Source organism: Periophthalmus magnuspinnatus, chromosome 16, assembly GCF_009829125.3.
Source record: "Periophthalmus magnuspinnatus isolate fPerMag1 chromosome 16, fPerMag1.2.pri, whole genome shotgun sequence".
Taxonomy (NCBI): domain Eukaryota; kingdom Metazoa; phylum Chordata; class Actinopteri; order Gobiiformes; family Gobiidae; genus Periophthalmus; species Periophthalmus magnuspinnatus.
In genome coordinates this window covers 28,751,641-28,769,840 of record NC_047141.1, presented here as the reverse complement: position 1 = coordinate 28,769,840, position 18,200 = coordinate 28,751,641, and the positions used below count along the sequence as shown (strand labels likewise).

Below are 18,200 nucleotides of genomic sequence, written 5' to 3'. Positions count from 1 at the left end.
ATTTGTATTATTTATTAACTACAATTCTATTTGAAAAACTTAAAAGTAGGTAGCCTCATTTGAGAATAAAGCTATGAGTGGAAAATATTTTATCTCAATGTGCTACTTTGAGGGGTTTTGACAAGTTAACAGTGACTTAGACCCACTTAAGCTGGTTACATAGGTTTATTTGCACAAAAGGCAAGGCAAGGCATGTTTATTTAGATAGAAAAATTCGTACACAAGGTAATTCAAAGTGCTTTACGCAATAAGAAAGGCATTAAAAGCACAATACAACAAATTAAAACATAAATAATCCTCATTTTAAAGGAGAAAAGTGCAGAATAAAAGCCTTTCAGTCATATGCACAGTTAAAAAGAACTGTTTTGAGCCTGGATTTAAACATTGAAGTCTCCATGTTTAGTCCAGACCCTGTGCACACTCTAATCATGGCATTTCTAACTGGTTTTAAGACTTTAATAGAATAAGAGATTGGTCTAATGCACTGTTGTCAGTATTACCATTTTTAAAAGAAGTATATGGTAAAAACAAGCCTATTTAAGCATTTCTAACACATGCAGGTTGGCCTATTCTCTTTGCAGGGCAGTTGGCATCTCTCTGGCCTGCATACATACAGACAGCCCATGGTGCATTCCTGCTCCCCATTTTCTCACATAGGGCACACAGGAGGAGGAGGGGCCCCGGGGGGCACTGAGCAAAGCCATTCACCAAACCGCAACAAACCGGGTAAAAGATGAAAGAAACAATGGCTCACGAGACTTGCGTGATTTATACAAGTGACAACTAACAACGTTACGAATTTTGGCCCCTAATTGAGTTATTTGTCTAGACTTTTAAGTGGAACTAACATAACATAGGCCAAAAAATAAATAGGCGACGTTGGACTACTACAAACACTGTGTTGTATAGGCTGCAGGGCCAACTTATATCCACTAGATGCTGGTTTTAGTTTTAAACATTAAATACTACGCAGGACCAATCAGAAAAGACAGAACAGGTGTCATACAGTGTGATGCAGTAAAGGGTTTTCTCCACCAGAGGGCGGTGTTGTCTGATGGACCAAGAGCAGAGACAGAGGTCAAACTTAAAATTCAACAAAGGGCAAAAGGATAATCTCAGGTATGGAGGGTAAAATGTGTTTTAGTTATCAAACCTTTTATTTAACACTGAATCTATGTAACTATTTATTTATTTTTTTTGCATTTGAATTATGTGAATTGAACACTTCATCAAATATTCACAATGTTTTTACCACAAGACACAGTAGTTGTTTGGATTTTCCTAATAAACCTCATGCAGAAGTAATTAGGTGACCTGTAATATTTGTGATTTGTCATTGAAGGAACAGTTTTCAATGAGCAGTGTAAAACATTTCATGATATGTCCAATAAGGGGCTGACAATTAACAGTGCAAGTGGCATTTTCACATGTATAAACAAAGCCTTGTTACTTAAAGGTATATATTTTTTCTAAGAATAATTATCTTGAGGCAAATTACTTTATTTTTACATTATTTATTTATTTAATATGGACATAGCAGAAACACTTGATTAGACCAGATGCATTGTTATAAGTGTTATAGCACAAGTTCAGATTTTCAACACCTGTCCATAGAGGGCTTTTAAAGGGGAACACAAAAGTACAAATCTACATAAGATAGACACAAGGCACATTTCAAACATTATATGAGTAGCTCTGGTCTGACTTCAACCACAGTTTCTGAGTCCTGTTGGAAATTAACATGTTAAAAATGTGACAATTCCATAAACTTGCAAGTCAGTCCAGTCTGTAAACTAAAAAGATAAGTATGAAATTAAAGGTGTGGCACATGTACACTTTTGACTGATTAGAGTCTGTAAAAGTGGTGATCCTGTCCATGTGCAATAAAAGACTTTTACTGTAACTTGCATGTTTTTGGTAACATTGGCAAGTTTATCATTTTTGTTAGTCTTATGGTCTCGTCCTCTCAGGCACCTGTAGATTGCTCACATAACCCACTGATGCCCTATTTTTTTCAGTTTTCTCGATAAATTCCCCATTTATATCGATTGACCAGTGTGTCCTGTCCTTACACCTTCTTCTGGAAATATGATTGTATTCCCAGCCTTATCTTTTAGTTTTGTCCTCCTCATTGAACCCATCTCTCCTCACTGGACCTTGCCTGTTCGATGCTGGGACTCCAGATCCAGATGGATATGAATTAGGCCATAACACTGATCTTAGTCATGTTAAATCCCCCCTATTTGCATTTAACAGGCTTGATAAAGCTCTCAATGCAATACACTGTAATCCTTATTAATTAACCTGCCAATCAGCTCCATCACACACATACACATTCATGCATGGGCAAGTTGGTAAAGTGTTTGACAACTAACTGCCATTGCCAATCTGAAGGTGGTGGGTGGGACTAGTGCCACCTGCAGATGGCACATGGACTTAATAATGTGCTCGTTCGTTCATTAAGGATGTACTCCAGGATGTGAGCGCTGTAGGTGGTATCTGCATAAGCCAGCAGAGACACCAAGCGCTTAGGGCAGATACTGCACAGGTCACGCTAGTCTGGCTTAACCCAAAACACACGATGAGACTGGTGTGCCGACAGGGGCGGCATAAGAAGCTCAGCAAACTGTTGTATTTCAGTCACGTCTTTAGTGCCCCACACTCGGGAGGACACCTCATACAACAAGACCATCCACAAGAGAACCTTTGGTCCCACAGGAACCCCTGCCCTGAGGTGTCTCTGGTTTAGGAGGGTTTGGAGAGGTCTTGCTGATGCTCCTTTGACACCTGGATCTTGGTATTGACAACTTTTGGTGGTATCTCTAGCCATTTAATAATAATGGCTTACACTTGTAATGCGCTTTACAGGCGCATCAAAGCCTCTCACAATGACAGAACTTGGTAACCAACTTGGAACTTGGTAATGTATTCTACAATACGTGCACTGTATGTAGGGTGTATACAGGCTGTCATGTGCACCCAGATCTCGGGGTAGATAAGACACTGGTCTTTGTGAATACAATAGGCCACCTCCCTGAACACAGTGAGACAAACGTGGCTGCAGATTCTGTTGGAGAGCTCCTCAGTGTCACTCCGGTCTGTGGTGCCCAACATCCGGGTGGATGGTCCATCAGGAGCATCTCCTGTGGCGAGTGTACTGAGGGGATCTTCCGTTTTTGAGGTTCAAAGTTGAACTTTGAGGAGCGGCAGGTCTATCTGGTTTTGGAGCAGTCTCGGGCTCTTGTCCACGCTCACTGCAGCTCTCCTGGTCTTTTTGTACTTGGGTCTTCAGGGCAACTCTTTTGAGGGCCAGTTTGCAGATCTGGTTAAGGCCGGTCTTGACTGGGTTGTCCTGCTGTGAATGCTGCCCAAGGTAAAGCCACATGGCCTTTGCACGACATAGAACCTAGAATGCCTTGATGTTCTGAGCGGCCGCTTGTATACGGGCCTTTTTAGTGCGGTCTGGTCCAGTATGAAGGATATGATGGAGAAGGTTGTATGTTCAGAGTCTTGGCTCATGCTTCTCAACAGCTCCTCTGTCTCACTCTCCTGCTCCTCCCTCAGTGACTCCAAAGTCGACTGCTCCAGGACGTGTTTGACTGCCTCAAAGGCATCGGTCCAGCTCTGGGGGGTGCTCTGCATGTTCACAGCTGTGGTCAGTTGATCCATTGGAGAAGTGATATGTATACTTCTGTATGTCCATAAAATCCACAAGAATGCCCATATTTCCTCATGTGTGTTGAAAACAGTGAGTATTCACTGGCTTGTACATGTTACAGCCACCTCTGACAAGTCTGTTGGATGATAACCACAAAGTTAGTGGATTTAACTAAATATAACATAAACAGACACATCTTTGCCCTTAGATATGAAGTAAAAATGTTGAAAATCAATATTATGACAAAAACAACTGTTTTTGAACTGTATTCACAATGATGTTGTAATCAAGAATAACTCAACAGAGATATTCTTGATTACAACACCATTGTGAACATGTTAAAAATAAACCTTCAGCCTTTTCAGCAGGTCTCAAACATCCATCCATCCATCCATTTTCTTCCGCTTATCCGGGGCCGGGTTGCGGGGGCAGCAGTCTAAGCAGGGACTCCCAGACTTCCCTCACCCCGGACACGTCCTCCAGCTCCTCCGGTGGGACCCCAAGGCGTTCCCAGGCCAGCTGAGAGACATAGTCCCTCCAGCGTGTCCTGGGTCTTCCCCGGGGCCTCCTCCCGGTGGGACATGCCCAGAACACCTCCCTAGGGAGGCGTCCAGGAGGCATCCTGAGCAGATGCCCGAGCCACCTCAGCTGGTTCCTCTCAACGTGTAGGAGCAGCGGCTCTACTCCGAGCTCCTCCCGTGTGACCGAGCTCCTCACCCTATCCCTAACGGTGCGCCCGGCCACTCTGCGGAGGAAGCCCATTTCAGCCGCTTGTATCCGCGATCTTGTCCTTTCGGTCATTACCCAGAGCTCATGACCATAGGTCATGAGGTCTCAAACAATAATAAAAAATACTTTTACCTTTCAGTCCTGTTCAACAGTGTAGTGGAGTAGAAAGTACAGATACTGCTCTCAGATGTAGTGAAGTAAAAGTAAAAAGTACAAATTTAATCTACTTAAGTAAAGTACAGATCCCTCAAATGTATACTTACATTCAGTACTTCACTACTTTTATTTTGTTATGTTCCACCACTGCCACACACGAACAAAACTATAAATAAAATAGGCCTTTATTTGACAAATGACTTAAGTCAAAGCTGTGGTCAAAACAAATGTATAAATACGAGTGTTCTTCTGTGTGTATGTGTGTGTGCTTGTAGTTGACCTTAACGCTGCCATCTGCTGTTCCACTCGAGCTTCTTTGGCTGTCGGTCAAACTGGAAGAGACCAGACGTTAATGAAGCCAATTAGTCCCGTGCCTGGAACTAGGTGAGTTCTGTGATGTCCTGTTGGCCTGACGCCACTGTCTGGACCTGCAATAGAAGGGACATCCACTTCTGTCTTTTACAGTTTAAAATTACCTGGAAAAGAAACGAGCATGTTCCGGCTCTATGAACGGAGCCAACCTCAGACTGCCCAGAGGTGGAGGTGCTGTGTGTTACTTTCACCCCTGATTTTGTAAATATTAGTGTTTTTTGTTGGTGAATAAATGAACTTAGGTTTACACTGGACAAATCGTCTCAACTGCTTAAGTTGCTATCTGGATTAATAACAGTTGTGTATGTTTTATTGTGTGTAGCATCAACCTACCAGGGGCTCTGCAGGTGTAAATTAACCCAATGCCAATATAATCTGGAATTTATTTATTTTATTTATCTTTATTTACACAGGGGAACCCAATGAGAGCACTTGGTCTCTCTTTTCTCATGGACACCCTGTTTAAAATACTATACAAGCTGAAAAAACAAACAAAAACTAATATACAAGTCCATATAAAACATTAAAAACAGGTGCAGATGTGTGTGTAAAAGTTTGCTACCAGATTATTAAATTGCCACTGTCATCAACATATCCAGTTTTGCTTTCCGTTGGAGTATATTCCATTTTTGTGAAGCAAAGCAACTAAAAACCTCTTTCCTGTCTCAGTTTTGGTGCAGCTTGTCCTTAAAACAGTCATGTCATCTGGTATGAAATGTTCAGGTATCAATGAGTAACAAGCAGGTGAGGTATTCGGTCAGTTTTTGAAGTAGTTCCTTTAAAGGTACATTTCATACAGTGCTGTTCTCTTCTATAATAATGTCTAAATGTTCATTAATGTGCCTGGTGCCCATAGAATGCTCTGTATATAAAAGTCTCTGCTTGTTTCCCTTTTTCTTAACTAAATATAAATACGTTAAGCAATAAAACTGCAATTAAGTTGACCTAAAGCACTATTTGAGTTTTCTAGTGAGGATCAGTCACCTCCTTGTCACCATAGATGTTCCACAGTGTGACATTAAACATGCATTAAACTCTTCCCTTGGAGACAACATGACCAATTAGATCAAAATAGACAAGTCTGTTCACTGTAAGAATGTTTTTCAAGGTATTTTTGAGCAATAAAATCAGCCATAATAGAATAAATAAGAGATAAATAAGTTGTATAGTATTGTATAGTGTAACATTCCAGACAAAACATCTCATCACGTCTAGATCCTCCACCAAAAAAGTTACTTAGCGCACCTTTAACCTAAAACACACTATGTCCCGATAATCCTCCTATAGTAATTAATTAAAGTTAGTGAGTTGTGTGACAGGACAGGAGCCAAGCGGAAGGAGCAGAGACACAGGAGGCGCAGGGGATGACAATGAGGAGGGGATTGGAACAGTTGAGTCCTCGGCTTAAAATCGCTCTCAATCTGATCAGAGACGTCTCCAGTCACTCAGCACAGCTCCATCCGGACGAAAGCAGCGCTCCCCTGTCAGGTAAGGCCCTTTGTGATGATTTATTATGTGCAAAGTGTCTATGATGCAAAGAAGTGCTTGGACTGACTTGAATTTAGGCTGTTGTTGTGGGTAGATTTTACTTAAGTGAGTTAGTTAAGTCTAAATAAATTTGACTTGTTTCACCATTTTTCTCATCTTAAAAAGTATAAATACAATATTTCCTTTTATTTTGCTTATTTACAAAAGCAATCTTGACTTTTTTTTCTTTCTTTTTTTTTTGTGTGTAGTGTAGCCAAATGAAATTAACGGCGTTTCACAATATTTCCTTTGGCATTTAGTGTTAAAGTGGAACTATGCAACTTTCCTGGTGGAGCATCTGCCACCTTCTTGTCTCAATGGGGATTTTATTGCTTTGCCTGCAATGTTCCACAGTATGACATTAAACATATCTATCTTCATGGAAACAGGCAGATGACACTAGGACATGCGTTTACTTTTTAACTGAATAAATGCATAATATATGTTTATACTGCACTGTGGAACATTCCTGTCAAAGCAATAACATCTCCATGGAGACAAGCAGGTGGCAGACCCTCCAGCAGAAAAGTTACATAGTACACCTTTAACTAGACTTCAGTAACTTCATATACAGTAGTGCAATTTTTATTAAAATTCACCAATCAAATATTTTAACAATACTGTGCTGTTCTGGTGTAAGGAAACACGCTAAATTTCTTCTGGTTGTTTATTTTCTGAATATAAGAGCTACAGTCAGCCGTAACCCATGTCAAAATAAGAGTAAAACACCATAGCAACCAAGTGTCACATATACAAGAAACACATAAACAGTTACAAGAACAACAAAAGGCGTCAACTCTGAACTAAACACTCAATATCACATCATTACAATATAATATTAACATATATTTAAAAGTCCCATACATTTAGTCAAGTTTTAGGGAGAAAACTGTTATAAAGTTGTGACATGACTGCACCACATTTCTGTTGTGTTATTTCTTGCGTGTTTTTGTTTGCACTGTACTTAATTCAGCCCTAATCGGCCTGCTTACCCCGAGTGTCCATATGGTGCAGGGACCCACGGCTGAACACGCACACTGAACAAATTGAAATATGGAGATAAAGTACTTTAGAGTATTTCTGTTAGCAGGTCTAGATTTTTTTACGTGTTATAATATATTTTACTGCTTGTCAGAAAAATAGATACCCAAAAGCTAATCAAAACAAGATGCATCAAGGTATCAGTACTGAAAGAAATGGCATCAATAAGACAAAACTGGACATTTCCTGAATACTTTAAAATGGTTCTGCTCTATCATAACTACTACTACATGGTAATATTAACAAAACTGCTTTTATTTTATGCTGAAAACTGCATATTAATGTCTGAAAAAAACATTTGTATCACCCTTATGCTTTCACGATTAGGATTGAGAATGAAGCCTTTTTCTTATTATCTAAATCAAGTTTGAAATCTTAAAATTGGGACAAAACTAGTTCAAACTTGACTATTTTTGACTGAAATGAGGCACATTATCATTTTCATCACATTATTGAAACCAGTCAGGAATAAAGACTCTTGAAAAAAGTTTAATTTCCTACTGACTAAATCATGACAGATCAAAATCATATGGACAGACATTTAAAAAACGGTCACTAAGAACAAAATTTCATTGGATTATGGGCCAGGAAAGTCCAAAAATGCTTTCAAAGTTTTCAAAATGCTAGAATAAAACATAATAAATATTTACAATTCAACTAATTTGCTTCATGTAGGCTAGATTTATTTATTTTGCAGTGGATGTGTGTGTGAGTGTGTATGTGTGAGTGTGTGTGCGTGTGGATTAGCTTCACTTGACACTACAGAGTCACGTGAAGCTGAGAAGTCCATTAATCTGCATCTGAGCGCGCGCACCGCTCTGTAATTAGGTTAATAGAGTGACCTGTAGGCCTTAATAAACTTAAGCACATAGAGTGGACACTGGGTGCGACTTGGTGCTGTCCCTCCACCATCTGTTTCCTGCTAAGCTCCACGGCACAAGCTACAAGCATTTAAACTCTGAAAAAGAACAAATACTTAAAGTGCATATGACAGATTAGACTACACATGTCACTAAAATGCAGAAGATTCAGATTTTTCAATTAATGTAGTTACATTTTGGTGCAGTTTATAGTTTTATTTCCTAGTGATGGGGAGCAGATGTGACATATGTAGAAGATATCGGCTCTGTTCATAACTGTAGCCGAGTTCCAATCAGAGGGACAGTCAGTGCGAACATTTCCAGCCTAATGTAATGTCTATGAGGTTTTTGCCAAGTCCTCTTAAAATGAATAAATCCAGTCAGATCAGGCAGTGGACAGGGAGCTGCAGCTGGATGTCACTAACAACATCTTAAACACTTTACAAATGCGAGGAAAACGTCACTGGAGAAGACGTCTGTGTTTACAAAGATACGTGTTTGTGTGTCAATGTTAATGCTAACTTCTATTACAATATTAAATGTAACATGACAACAAAATTAAATGTGTTGTAAGACGACCCAATTATTTTAGGTGTAGATTATTTCAGTCAGTGGTGTTATTTAAAGATTATTAGGTTCTAAAGTAAAGCGTTTATTATGTTGTCAGTGTCATCCACAGCTCCCTGTCCACTGTCTGACCCTAAACCTACAACACCTAACCCACTAAAATGTGATTAATTACACAATAGTTATGATTAGACTAATAAGAGTAAATGACAACACATTTATTCTGTTAAATCAACGTTTAATTTCTCAGGAAAATGTGTTCTTTGTGCATAAATTGTCTCTATGTACCTCTATTAAATGGTGGTTGCACTTTTTTCAACTTTTTTTTTCTACACATCATGGGCATTAGATTTCATGAATAATAAATGGTCAAAGCAATCGGTGGCAGCTTGGGTTTAAGTGCTAAATGCTGGCACTGCAGGAGGGCATCAACAGACTCCAGAGACGCCTGATGCTGTGGCGCCCAAAAGTGCGGCTAAACTTAATCCTTCAGTCAAAAGATCTGTCAGGATTATATATAAAAGTCCAATCTTAAATGATCAGTTTGCGTATGTCCGAGCATTCTGAGGATCTTAAATATTATTCATGTGATGTGCGATGAGTTTATAAGGGCTTTTCAGAACTTTCTGTGCAACTAGCATGCTAACACGCACTTCCTGGTTATCAGACAACAAACTCTTTATAATACAGTGGACTTATTTTGACGTCAAGATCTGCTTAAACAATATATCTGTACTGGGATAAGATGATTTTTGCTAAAAAAAAACTGGGGAAAAAACTGATACAGGGCCTTTAAATAAAACTCCCCATGCATTTAGCAACACACAATCATAAATAACTATATTAACAAGATCTGAATATCATGACGCGTCTCCGTGGCCTCCTTTCAGTCGTACATTGGGTCAGAAGCAGTGTGAACTAGGACCAACATGCTCTCAGGTGTTAATCCTTCGAGGGACAAGACCGGGTTGTTTTGGCGCTTCCTAAAGCTGAGCATGAGGTGAATAAGGCCAAAGGTATCCGCAGTCCCACCACCTGCAGAGATCTGAAGAGCCTCCTCCATCACCTCATTTCTAATTCATATAAACTGGCCTTCACACATCTCTATAACGCAAACAAAACACTGTAAAAATAAAGCATGACTATTGCTGGGTTTTGGATGACATCACAACATCCTATTGGTCTTTTTCAGATGATGTCATTCTCTAAGATGGAGGGGGGCAAAAGCCTATTGATCCTTCCTATCGATTACATTGTGCTTTGCCTTGAAATATCTACAAGCTAAATTCACAAACGCTGAACCTGATCATTTCTGAGTGAGTAGACCCATTAACGTCTTGTATTACAACAAAAATCAGCGTTTTATCTGTCTCACATCTGTATTAAATATTCTTGGCCAATAGAATGCTGTGATGTCATCTGAAACTGAGCAACTGGCCAATAATATTTAATACATACGGGGGACAAGTAAAATGAATAATTGTGGAAATGCCTTTTTATTTTTGTTGTTATACAGGAAGTTACTTGGTCTAGTCACTATTAGAAATCTTATCTTCAGGCTGAACATTTGTGAACTTACCTTTTCGATATTTCACGCCAAAATACAGTGTAATCAATAGTGAAAATGGCATCATCACATCTAGAATCGGAAAAACTCCCCACCAATTCTTCAATTTTCAGATTTTAAAATGCGATGATGTCATAAGCTAACTTTTTCCTATTTATTAGTTTGATACTTTGCCGTATCCCATCTGTATTAATTATTCTTAGCCTATAGATTGTTGTGACATCATCTGAAACCCAACAATATCTGAGTCATTTTAACAAGTTTTGGTCAATTTAGCTTGTTGGACGAGAATATTTTTTATTTATTTCAATTTATTTAACTTTCCAAAATAAATCATTGGCCAAAAACAAATTTTTAAAAAAGTGCACTATGCAACTTTTCTGTTGCGGGGCCAGCCAGTAGATGTTATTGATTTGCCTGGAATGTTCCACAGTACGGCATTAAACTTAAATCTTGAAAAAAAACAAAAAACAAAAAAAGCAATAACTGAAACTGAAAAACATGCTTTCTTACTGGGATCACCTCTCCACAGAGCTGACCTGTAACTTGCCCTGGTGGTGTCATCTGCTTGTCTCCATGGTGATAGATTTGTTTAATGCCATGCTGAACACCACAAATGTTACAATGTGCACCTTTAAACTGGATAAAACTACTCAAAACAAGATGCATGGTGAATATTCAAGTCATTTTAACTCTAACTAAATTAAGTGTAGCCCATGTTGTTTTGCAGTCGTTTATTAATATCTGTTTATCTTTATTTTACAGGGGCTTTTGTTGTGGAGTAGAGACTCAGGAACCGTACATTTCAACAATAGAGCCCAGAGTAATCCTACTGTACCTTGGCCCTCATGTTTTCAACTACAAGACCTTCACTGCGGTCATCTCATCAACACGGATTACACATTTGGAAGTGAAGCCAATCCCTTTAGCGTCTGTGAAGGAGGATCATGAAGCGCTCTAGCCCACTGCCAACTTTACTTGGGTACACGCTACTGCAGTTTTTACTTTCATTTTCGTTCACCACTTCGAGCAATACACCGGAGTATGACTTTACTTCACACCCTCGGTTTATATGCACTCCTATGCCAGTGGATGCAGACCCCTCTTGTTTTCCAAATGCAGGGGCCACTTCGGGGTCAACCGGGCCTCATTCAGGAACGGGGCCACAAAATGCGCCCCCTGCTGGTTGGTGGGGGGCAAGTGAAGAGGCCAAAGCTACAATACTCCACTTAAGAGAGAGTTTAGTCCAACAAAAGGAAATAATATTGGATCAGCGGGAGACTATTAGAGAACTGACCGCCAAACTTGCACTGTGTGAAGGATTTGGACATGCCACTAATAATGATCACCACCACGCTCTAAACTCCCATCATGCACCAGCGGTTGGTCATCACGCGTACGCTGACAACGGTCACCATAGCAACCACCAGGCACGACATGTAAACTACATACCAGATTCACCGCAACACCCCACAACAGGAGGTAACACTTACAAAAAATAAAAAATAAATAACTACGTAGACTGTATAGTTATTTAAATACACAGTTACTTTCTGAAGTTGCATGATCGCATGGAAATATAAAGTTAAAGCCATACTTCGGAACATTATCCATGGAGAGTTTCATGCCATACTGTGGAATCTATGTTTTTCAAAGCAATAATAATTTTTTTTTTTTTTAAGTTTTTGGATAAAAAGTTACATACTGTGGCTACAAATAAGCTACAGCTGTAAAATCAATTAAACAATGAATAAACCGTAAAACACTAGACCCTTCTTACGAATATAATAAAAATGAATCAAAATAACTTAAAATAGGTTAGTTTTAGGGTTAGAAAGTTAAAATAATAGAAAGTGATGTCACGCAATTACACAAAATGTGACTGCTGGTATTAATTTTTTACAGTGAAGGACAAACACGTGACTTCAGGGGACAGTTCCTCCCCTGAGCAGAGCGAGAGGATGCTGCAGGCGCTCAAAGAGAGACTGGAAAACCTGCAGGTGAGTGAACAACTTTTACAAAATCGACTTTTTGGAGCTTTCCATCATGATTGAGTAATCTTATGATCTCACCTACTCAAACCCTCTTTATGTTTAACAGTATGAGCTTGTGCAATGACTCCCATCCCCTCGCATGACAATTTCTTTTTATAAAACTACAAAACAATACACTACAGCTTCACAAAACTGATGCAATGTGCAGCGGTTTCATTAGCCAGATGCACGTTGATTGTGTTGTGACAGCTCTCTGAAGGGGGAGTGACTTAGCATTAGGGTTTTCAAAACAATAAAAGGTAACATGGCGATCTAAACATGTCATGTTAGTGATTACTACCCCATAGAAGTTCAATACTCCCTCTTTAAATCCTTAGAAAGCACAACTTCCTATGGTGGTTTCCTCTTTCCTTAATCACATAAGGAGATCAGGTAGACTAAGAAGTCTGCAACAAAAGAACAATCAATTGCTTAATCCCTTTTTTGGCGTAAAGTCAATTCATGGGTGTCTTTTTTTCAGACAGACAGTTTCAAACATTGTAATCTAATCAGGAAGTGAAGGGGAGGGTACATGAAGGGCCGTGTGCTGTTATCTTGTTAAGACCATGCATCCAAATGAACAAGTTTGTACAGAGAGTTTGTCTTCTTCTTTCTCTAATCAGACTAGATTAGATTTGCTGCTAACAGTTCACAGATGGGACACTAAAGAGATCAGGCTGAACTAAAGTTTTTCTGATGGTGCAGATTGGCAGCCTCATTTCTGTCAGTTTACCCAAGGGCAACTGTGGCGACTGTTCACATTTGGAAAAGCACTATTTAAGACTGATTCATTATGATCCATTTGAGATACCTGAAGTGTCTTGCCCAAGGACAAAACAACAGTGGGAATAGACTAGAGGGGGATTCAAACTCACAACTTTCGGTCACATCATGACTCTCCCACATGAGACACAATCGCCCCGTGACAGAGCAGCACTTACCTGTCGCAGCCAAACTCACCTGGAGTTAAATCCGATCTGTTCGTTTACAGAAGAGAAACTCGTCTATGGCGTACTCCAGCTCTCTGAAGGAGCTGCTCCAGAGGAAGATCAGCGCTCTCGAACAACAACTGCACTACCACACGGCGGCGCTGTCTGACCATCACCACGGCGACCACAGTGATCACCAGGACGATCACCAGGATGACCACCATGACAACCACCATGACGACCATCACGACAATCACCACGACGAACACCACAACGACGACCACCACGACGACCATTATGACAACCACCATGATGACCACCACGACGACCACCACGACGAACACCACGACGACCACCACGACGATCACCATGACGATCACCATGACGATCATCCTAACGATCACTATGACAATCACCGTGACGACCACGGCCACGATGATGGAGAGGAACACTCGGATCACCATGACGATCACCATGACAACGAAGCAGACAATGGCTTCATCTCTCGTACAGCCTACAGAGGGTCTGGGCCTCACGCCGGTTTCCATGCAAATAAACTGGAAACTATGTTAAACCAGCTCCATCTGACAGGTAGAGTTTCACAGATATTAGCAAAATTAGTAAATGTGTTGTTGCAATGGGCAATAATAATGCATTGGATTTATGTAGTGCCTTTCAAGACATCTAAAAGTGCTTTAAATCTTTGAACTTGTTTGGAGAAGTCAAATCAAAATCGCTATTTGAATGGTCGTAATTACAAATCACAAAGGCTGCATTTTTTTTTAAGTACCATAATTTCCTCCAGAAACAACAAAATATTTTCTGAAAAAATACAAAAACACACACACAAAAAAAACCTGCTAACTCTGTAGTGGGTTACATGTTTACATGTTCTGAAATGTGCTTCTTGTATTAGTCTGTCAGTTCGTTTTTCAGTCTTTTTGTCAATTCACCTGGACGTGTTTAAAATGTGAAGTTTGAACAGAATCCTATTATTATAAATAAATCAATCACAAACCTAACTGCAATACTTGCCAGAAAAATTGTAATTAAATATTTTTACCCAACTTGTTCAGCCATAAACAGTGCACAAGACCAACAAGCTAAATAACTCAAAGTAACATCACAGAATAGATAGTTCTAGCTACTTTTTGTAATCTTAACTTATTTCCTATCCTCAGGTTCAGGCAGAATGAATCCCGACGGTTTCCTGATCAGTTTCCCAATGAGGACTAATTACATGTACGGACGCATGAAGAAGACTCTGCTCCAGGAAATCTTTGCTTTCACCCTGTGTCTGTGGATCAAACCAGGGATGGGTCCAGGTCTGGGGACCCCCTTCTCATACTCTGCCCCGGGACAGTCCAATGAGATAGTGCTCATTGAGTGGGGCAACAACCCAATTGAACTGCTCATCGATGATAAGGTGAGGGTGAACATTTGCATTTATTTATGTGGCCTTGATCGGCTTTGGCAATAAAAGGGGCACTATGTAACTTTTCTGTTGGAGGGTGCACCATCAGTTTGTCTCCATGAAAATGTTGCTTTGCCTGGAATGTTCCATAATGTGACATTGAACTTATCAAGGCTTTTATTGTAGTCTTTTTTTGACTTATAACTGTGGCTTAAAGTTTAATGTCACAGGGTGGATTTTTTCTGACAGAGAAACACAATCTCCAAGGAGACAAGCAGGTGAAGGACCCTCCACAAGAAAAGTTTCATAGTGCAGCTTTACTTACTCTAAATATTCATTTAGACTTGCATATTTTTAGAACTTGCTTTGCACACTTAAATACAATAAAAGATTATAAAATGGCATTACTGAACTGCTGCAGTTAATGTTATGGTCAAATTTCTCTTAACATAAACAAATAAAATCTTTAAGATGTTATTTTTAATGATTATGATAATTTAAAAAGTATATAAAATAAAATAGTAACAAATGGCAATATACAGAACAGATTTATTTTCTTATCATCCAAGTGAGACAAAGCTTAGAGGGACAAGAACAGTTGTGAACCACTGTTCTGTCCTCTTGTTGACTTACCTTCTTAGACTGAAAAGCTGCAGATTTGACCTTAAACCTGGACCACTTAACCCTGTCGAAGGATATCTCCACTACCCAGAAGTCATTAGCTGTGCAGGAGAAGGGTCAGGTCAGGAGCCGGGGTCTGGTAAAGGACAGAAATCAGAGCACATAGATAATTGATGAGTTGATGATGTCTTTTTGTTTACAATTTAGTATCTCTTTTACAGTTGAATTCTGGCCCCATTAGGTCTGAGGAATGAAATAATAAAACTGTTATAGTTAATATGCACATTTTGTGGTGTGGTTGGATAAATATATTATGGACGATGTGACTATGCTGTATTACATGTCTTAAAATGTACTTTTCAGGCGGTGACGTTGCCCTTGACGCTGACTGATGGGAGGTGGCACCATGTGTGTGTGACGTGGAGCACTCGGGACGGGCACTGGGAGGCCTATCAGGACGGGGTGCAGAGGGGCTCCGGGGTCGGCCTCTCCTCGTGGCACGCCATTAAACCTGGAGGGGTCTTCATCCTGGGGCAAGAGCAGGTGAGTCATCTGTGGAATATTATCTGAAGACCTGGTGAATATGAGTTTGTGTTTATGAGTTTTGGCTTGGTCCCTCAGCCTGTGACACCAGTATAAAAGACATCATCATCATTAGACATGACTCTGTGCACAGCAGCACGCTGATAAAGCTCACTGTGTCTCAAAGCTAATGCTAACTTTGGTTAAAAGCATACAATTTTAAATAAACAACTTGTAAAAATTAACTAAGCACTACCCAGTTTGATTGCTTCAGTTTGTGGTGTTATTTTTTATGTTTTTCATGTCTCAAAGTTAGCATTGGCATTGAGACACAACCATCTCTCTTTCTAAAAGTATTCACATCATTTGTAAAGTGCTGAACATGTTGTAGGGGACATCAACAGCTTGCTGTTCACCCCCTGATCTGTCAGTATTTATTCATTTTAGCGCTAAAACCCCATAGAGAGACAATTAGACAGGAAGTAGGGATGCTAACAGTGAGGTTGATGGGAGCTGTTGTGCTCAGAGACAAAATTGTTGCAGCCCTTCATTTATTGCATAGTGTTCTTGTTCATATCTCTGTTATCTCTTGTCTTAATAAAAAATAAGTACAATTTCCCCCTCTCTCCTGCAGGACACTCTCGGGGGCCGCTTCGATGCCACTCAGGCTTTCGTGGGGGAGATGTCTGAGGTGCATTTGTGGTCCCATGTTCTGACCTCTAGTGACATACACAGCCTCTCCACCTGCAGCAGCCATCTCCACGGAGATGTTTTTGCCTGGACGGAGGGAGAGGTGGAGCTGCACGGAGGCGTAACCAGACACCCCTATGACACCTGCCATTAAATATATATCTCTCACAAAAAAGGACAAAACAAATAAACAAATAATGGCAAACTTGTAGTCGACAGTAAAGTAGGAAAATATAAAATTCCTTTAAATTCTCCAGGAATGTCTGACCTTAGTATTAGTAAACAATTGCCTTCGATTCAGGGTTAGACATAAGCACCAACACATCACAATCTATATATAACCAATCTATATATTAACTTAAGAGTGACCAGACCGTGAGAATAAACATAACATTTACTGCTGTGTTCTGAAGACACTAAATTGGCATGTGACTTTTAAAGAGGGTTACCACAGATGTCAAGTAATTAAATACTTTATAACAAACCTTAAATCACTGCATAAAAATATATATATTCAAAATGTGTAGTATTTGATATCACGGTTGTACTTAGTCTGTAATGTTGGCAGCCATATGTTATTTGTGGTTAATTTAAATGTGTTTATTTATTTTTTATCATATTTTAAAGTGGATGCTTTTATTAACTGAAAGGTTTCCATCAAAATACAGCTAATTAACCAAAGAAATTATTCATCTTTTGAGTTGTATTAATAGTTTTTTGTAGACATTCATATACATTTTTTACAAATCAGAAATGTAACGTTTAGGTTTTGTGTATTAAGATCCAGTGTCTCTTCTGTTTTTGTATATAATTTATGAACTGTACATAAGATTGAGTTTTTTGTTTTTTTATATAAATGTTTTTTTGTGTATTTTTTGTCCACGTTAATAAAGCCTTGTGAGCAAACTATACTTAAACGTCATGGTCTCACCGAGAACAGTATTTATTTTAATCCATTAATACATGAGTCATAATTAATGGGTGTCTAAATACTGACCCCTAGAGGCAGTGGGTGATAAAGCACACAAATATACTGAGTCTAAGGCTCAGCTGGGCAGAGGGTTTTACATGATTTAAGAGTCCAACTACAGAAATGTTTTCAGACCTGTCCCGCAATAGATCCATGGCTCCCTCGCGCGGGACAGTAATAAACAGACACATTTCCTGTTGAGTTCCCGCCCATTTTTAGGTGAAAACATCCCACTTCAGTCAAAAGTAGTAGATATAAATTGTGCGATCGTAACAGTGAAGCCTGTGAATCATGCTGTCCAAACTTCAGTCCTCCAGTGCTGATGCAGGTACTGTTCCTCCGAGCAGCCTTCAGAGCACACAGCCCCAGGCCAAGTACTCTCCCTGTCTGCATTACACAGGTGTACTTGGTGTTTTCAGATGAACAGGGCTCTCTGGTCCACAACGAACAGCTGCCAAGATGCCACAAAGAAGCGTTATGGAAGCATCACAAAAAAAAAAAATGTAATAGCCTATATTTTAATCATGGGAAATGTGTCATGGGC

The 18,200-nt window shown here is 39.6% G+C and overlaps 1 protein-coding gene across 1 annotated transcript; it reads left to right on the top strand.

Moving 5' to 3' along the window:
- Positions 1 to 6,350: 6,350 nt before the first annotated feature.
- On the top strand, positions 6,351 to 16,840 carry si:dkey-283b15.2 (neuronal pentraxin-1). Its single transcript, XM_055227656.1, has 7 exons — positions 6,351 to 6,403; positions 11,243 to 11,959; positions 12,383 to 12,477; positions 13,502 to 14,030; positions 14,621 to 14,865; positions 15,838 to 16,017; positions 16,631 to 16,840. Exons 2-7 carry the CDS (start codon positions 11,425 to 11,427, stop codon positions 16,838 to 16,840), a joined length of 1,794 nt encoding a protein of 597 aa, XP_055083631.1. The 5' UTR covers positions 6,351 to 6,403; positions 11,243 to 11,424.
- The last annotated feature ends 1,360 nt before the right edge of the window (positions 16,841 to 18,200 follow it).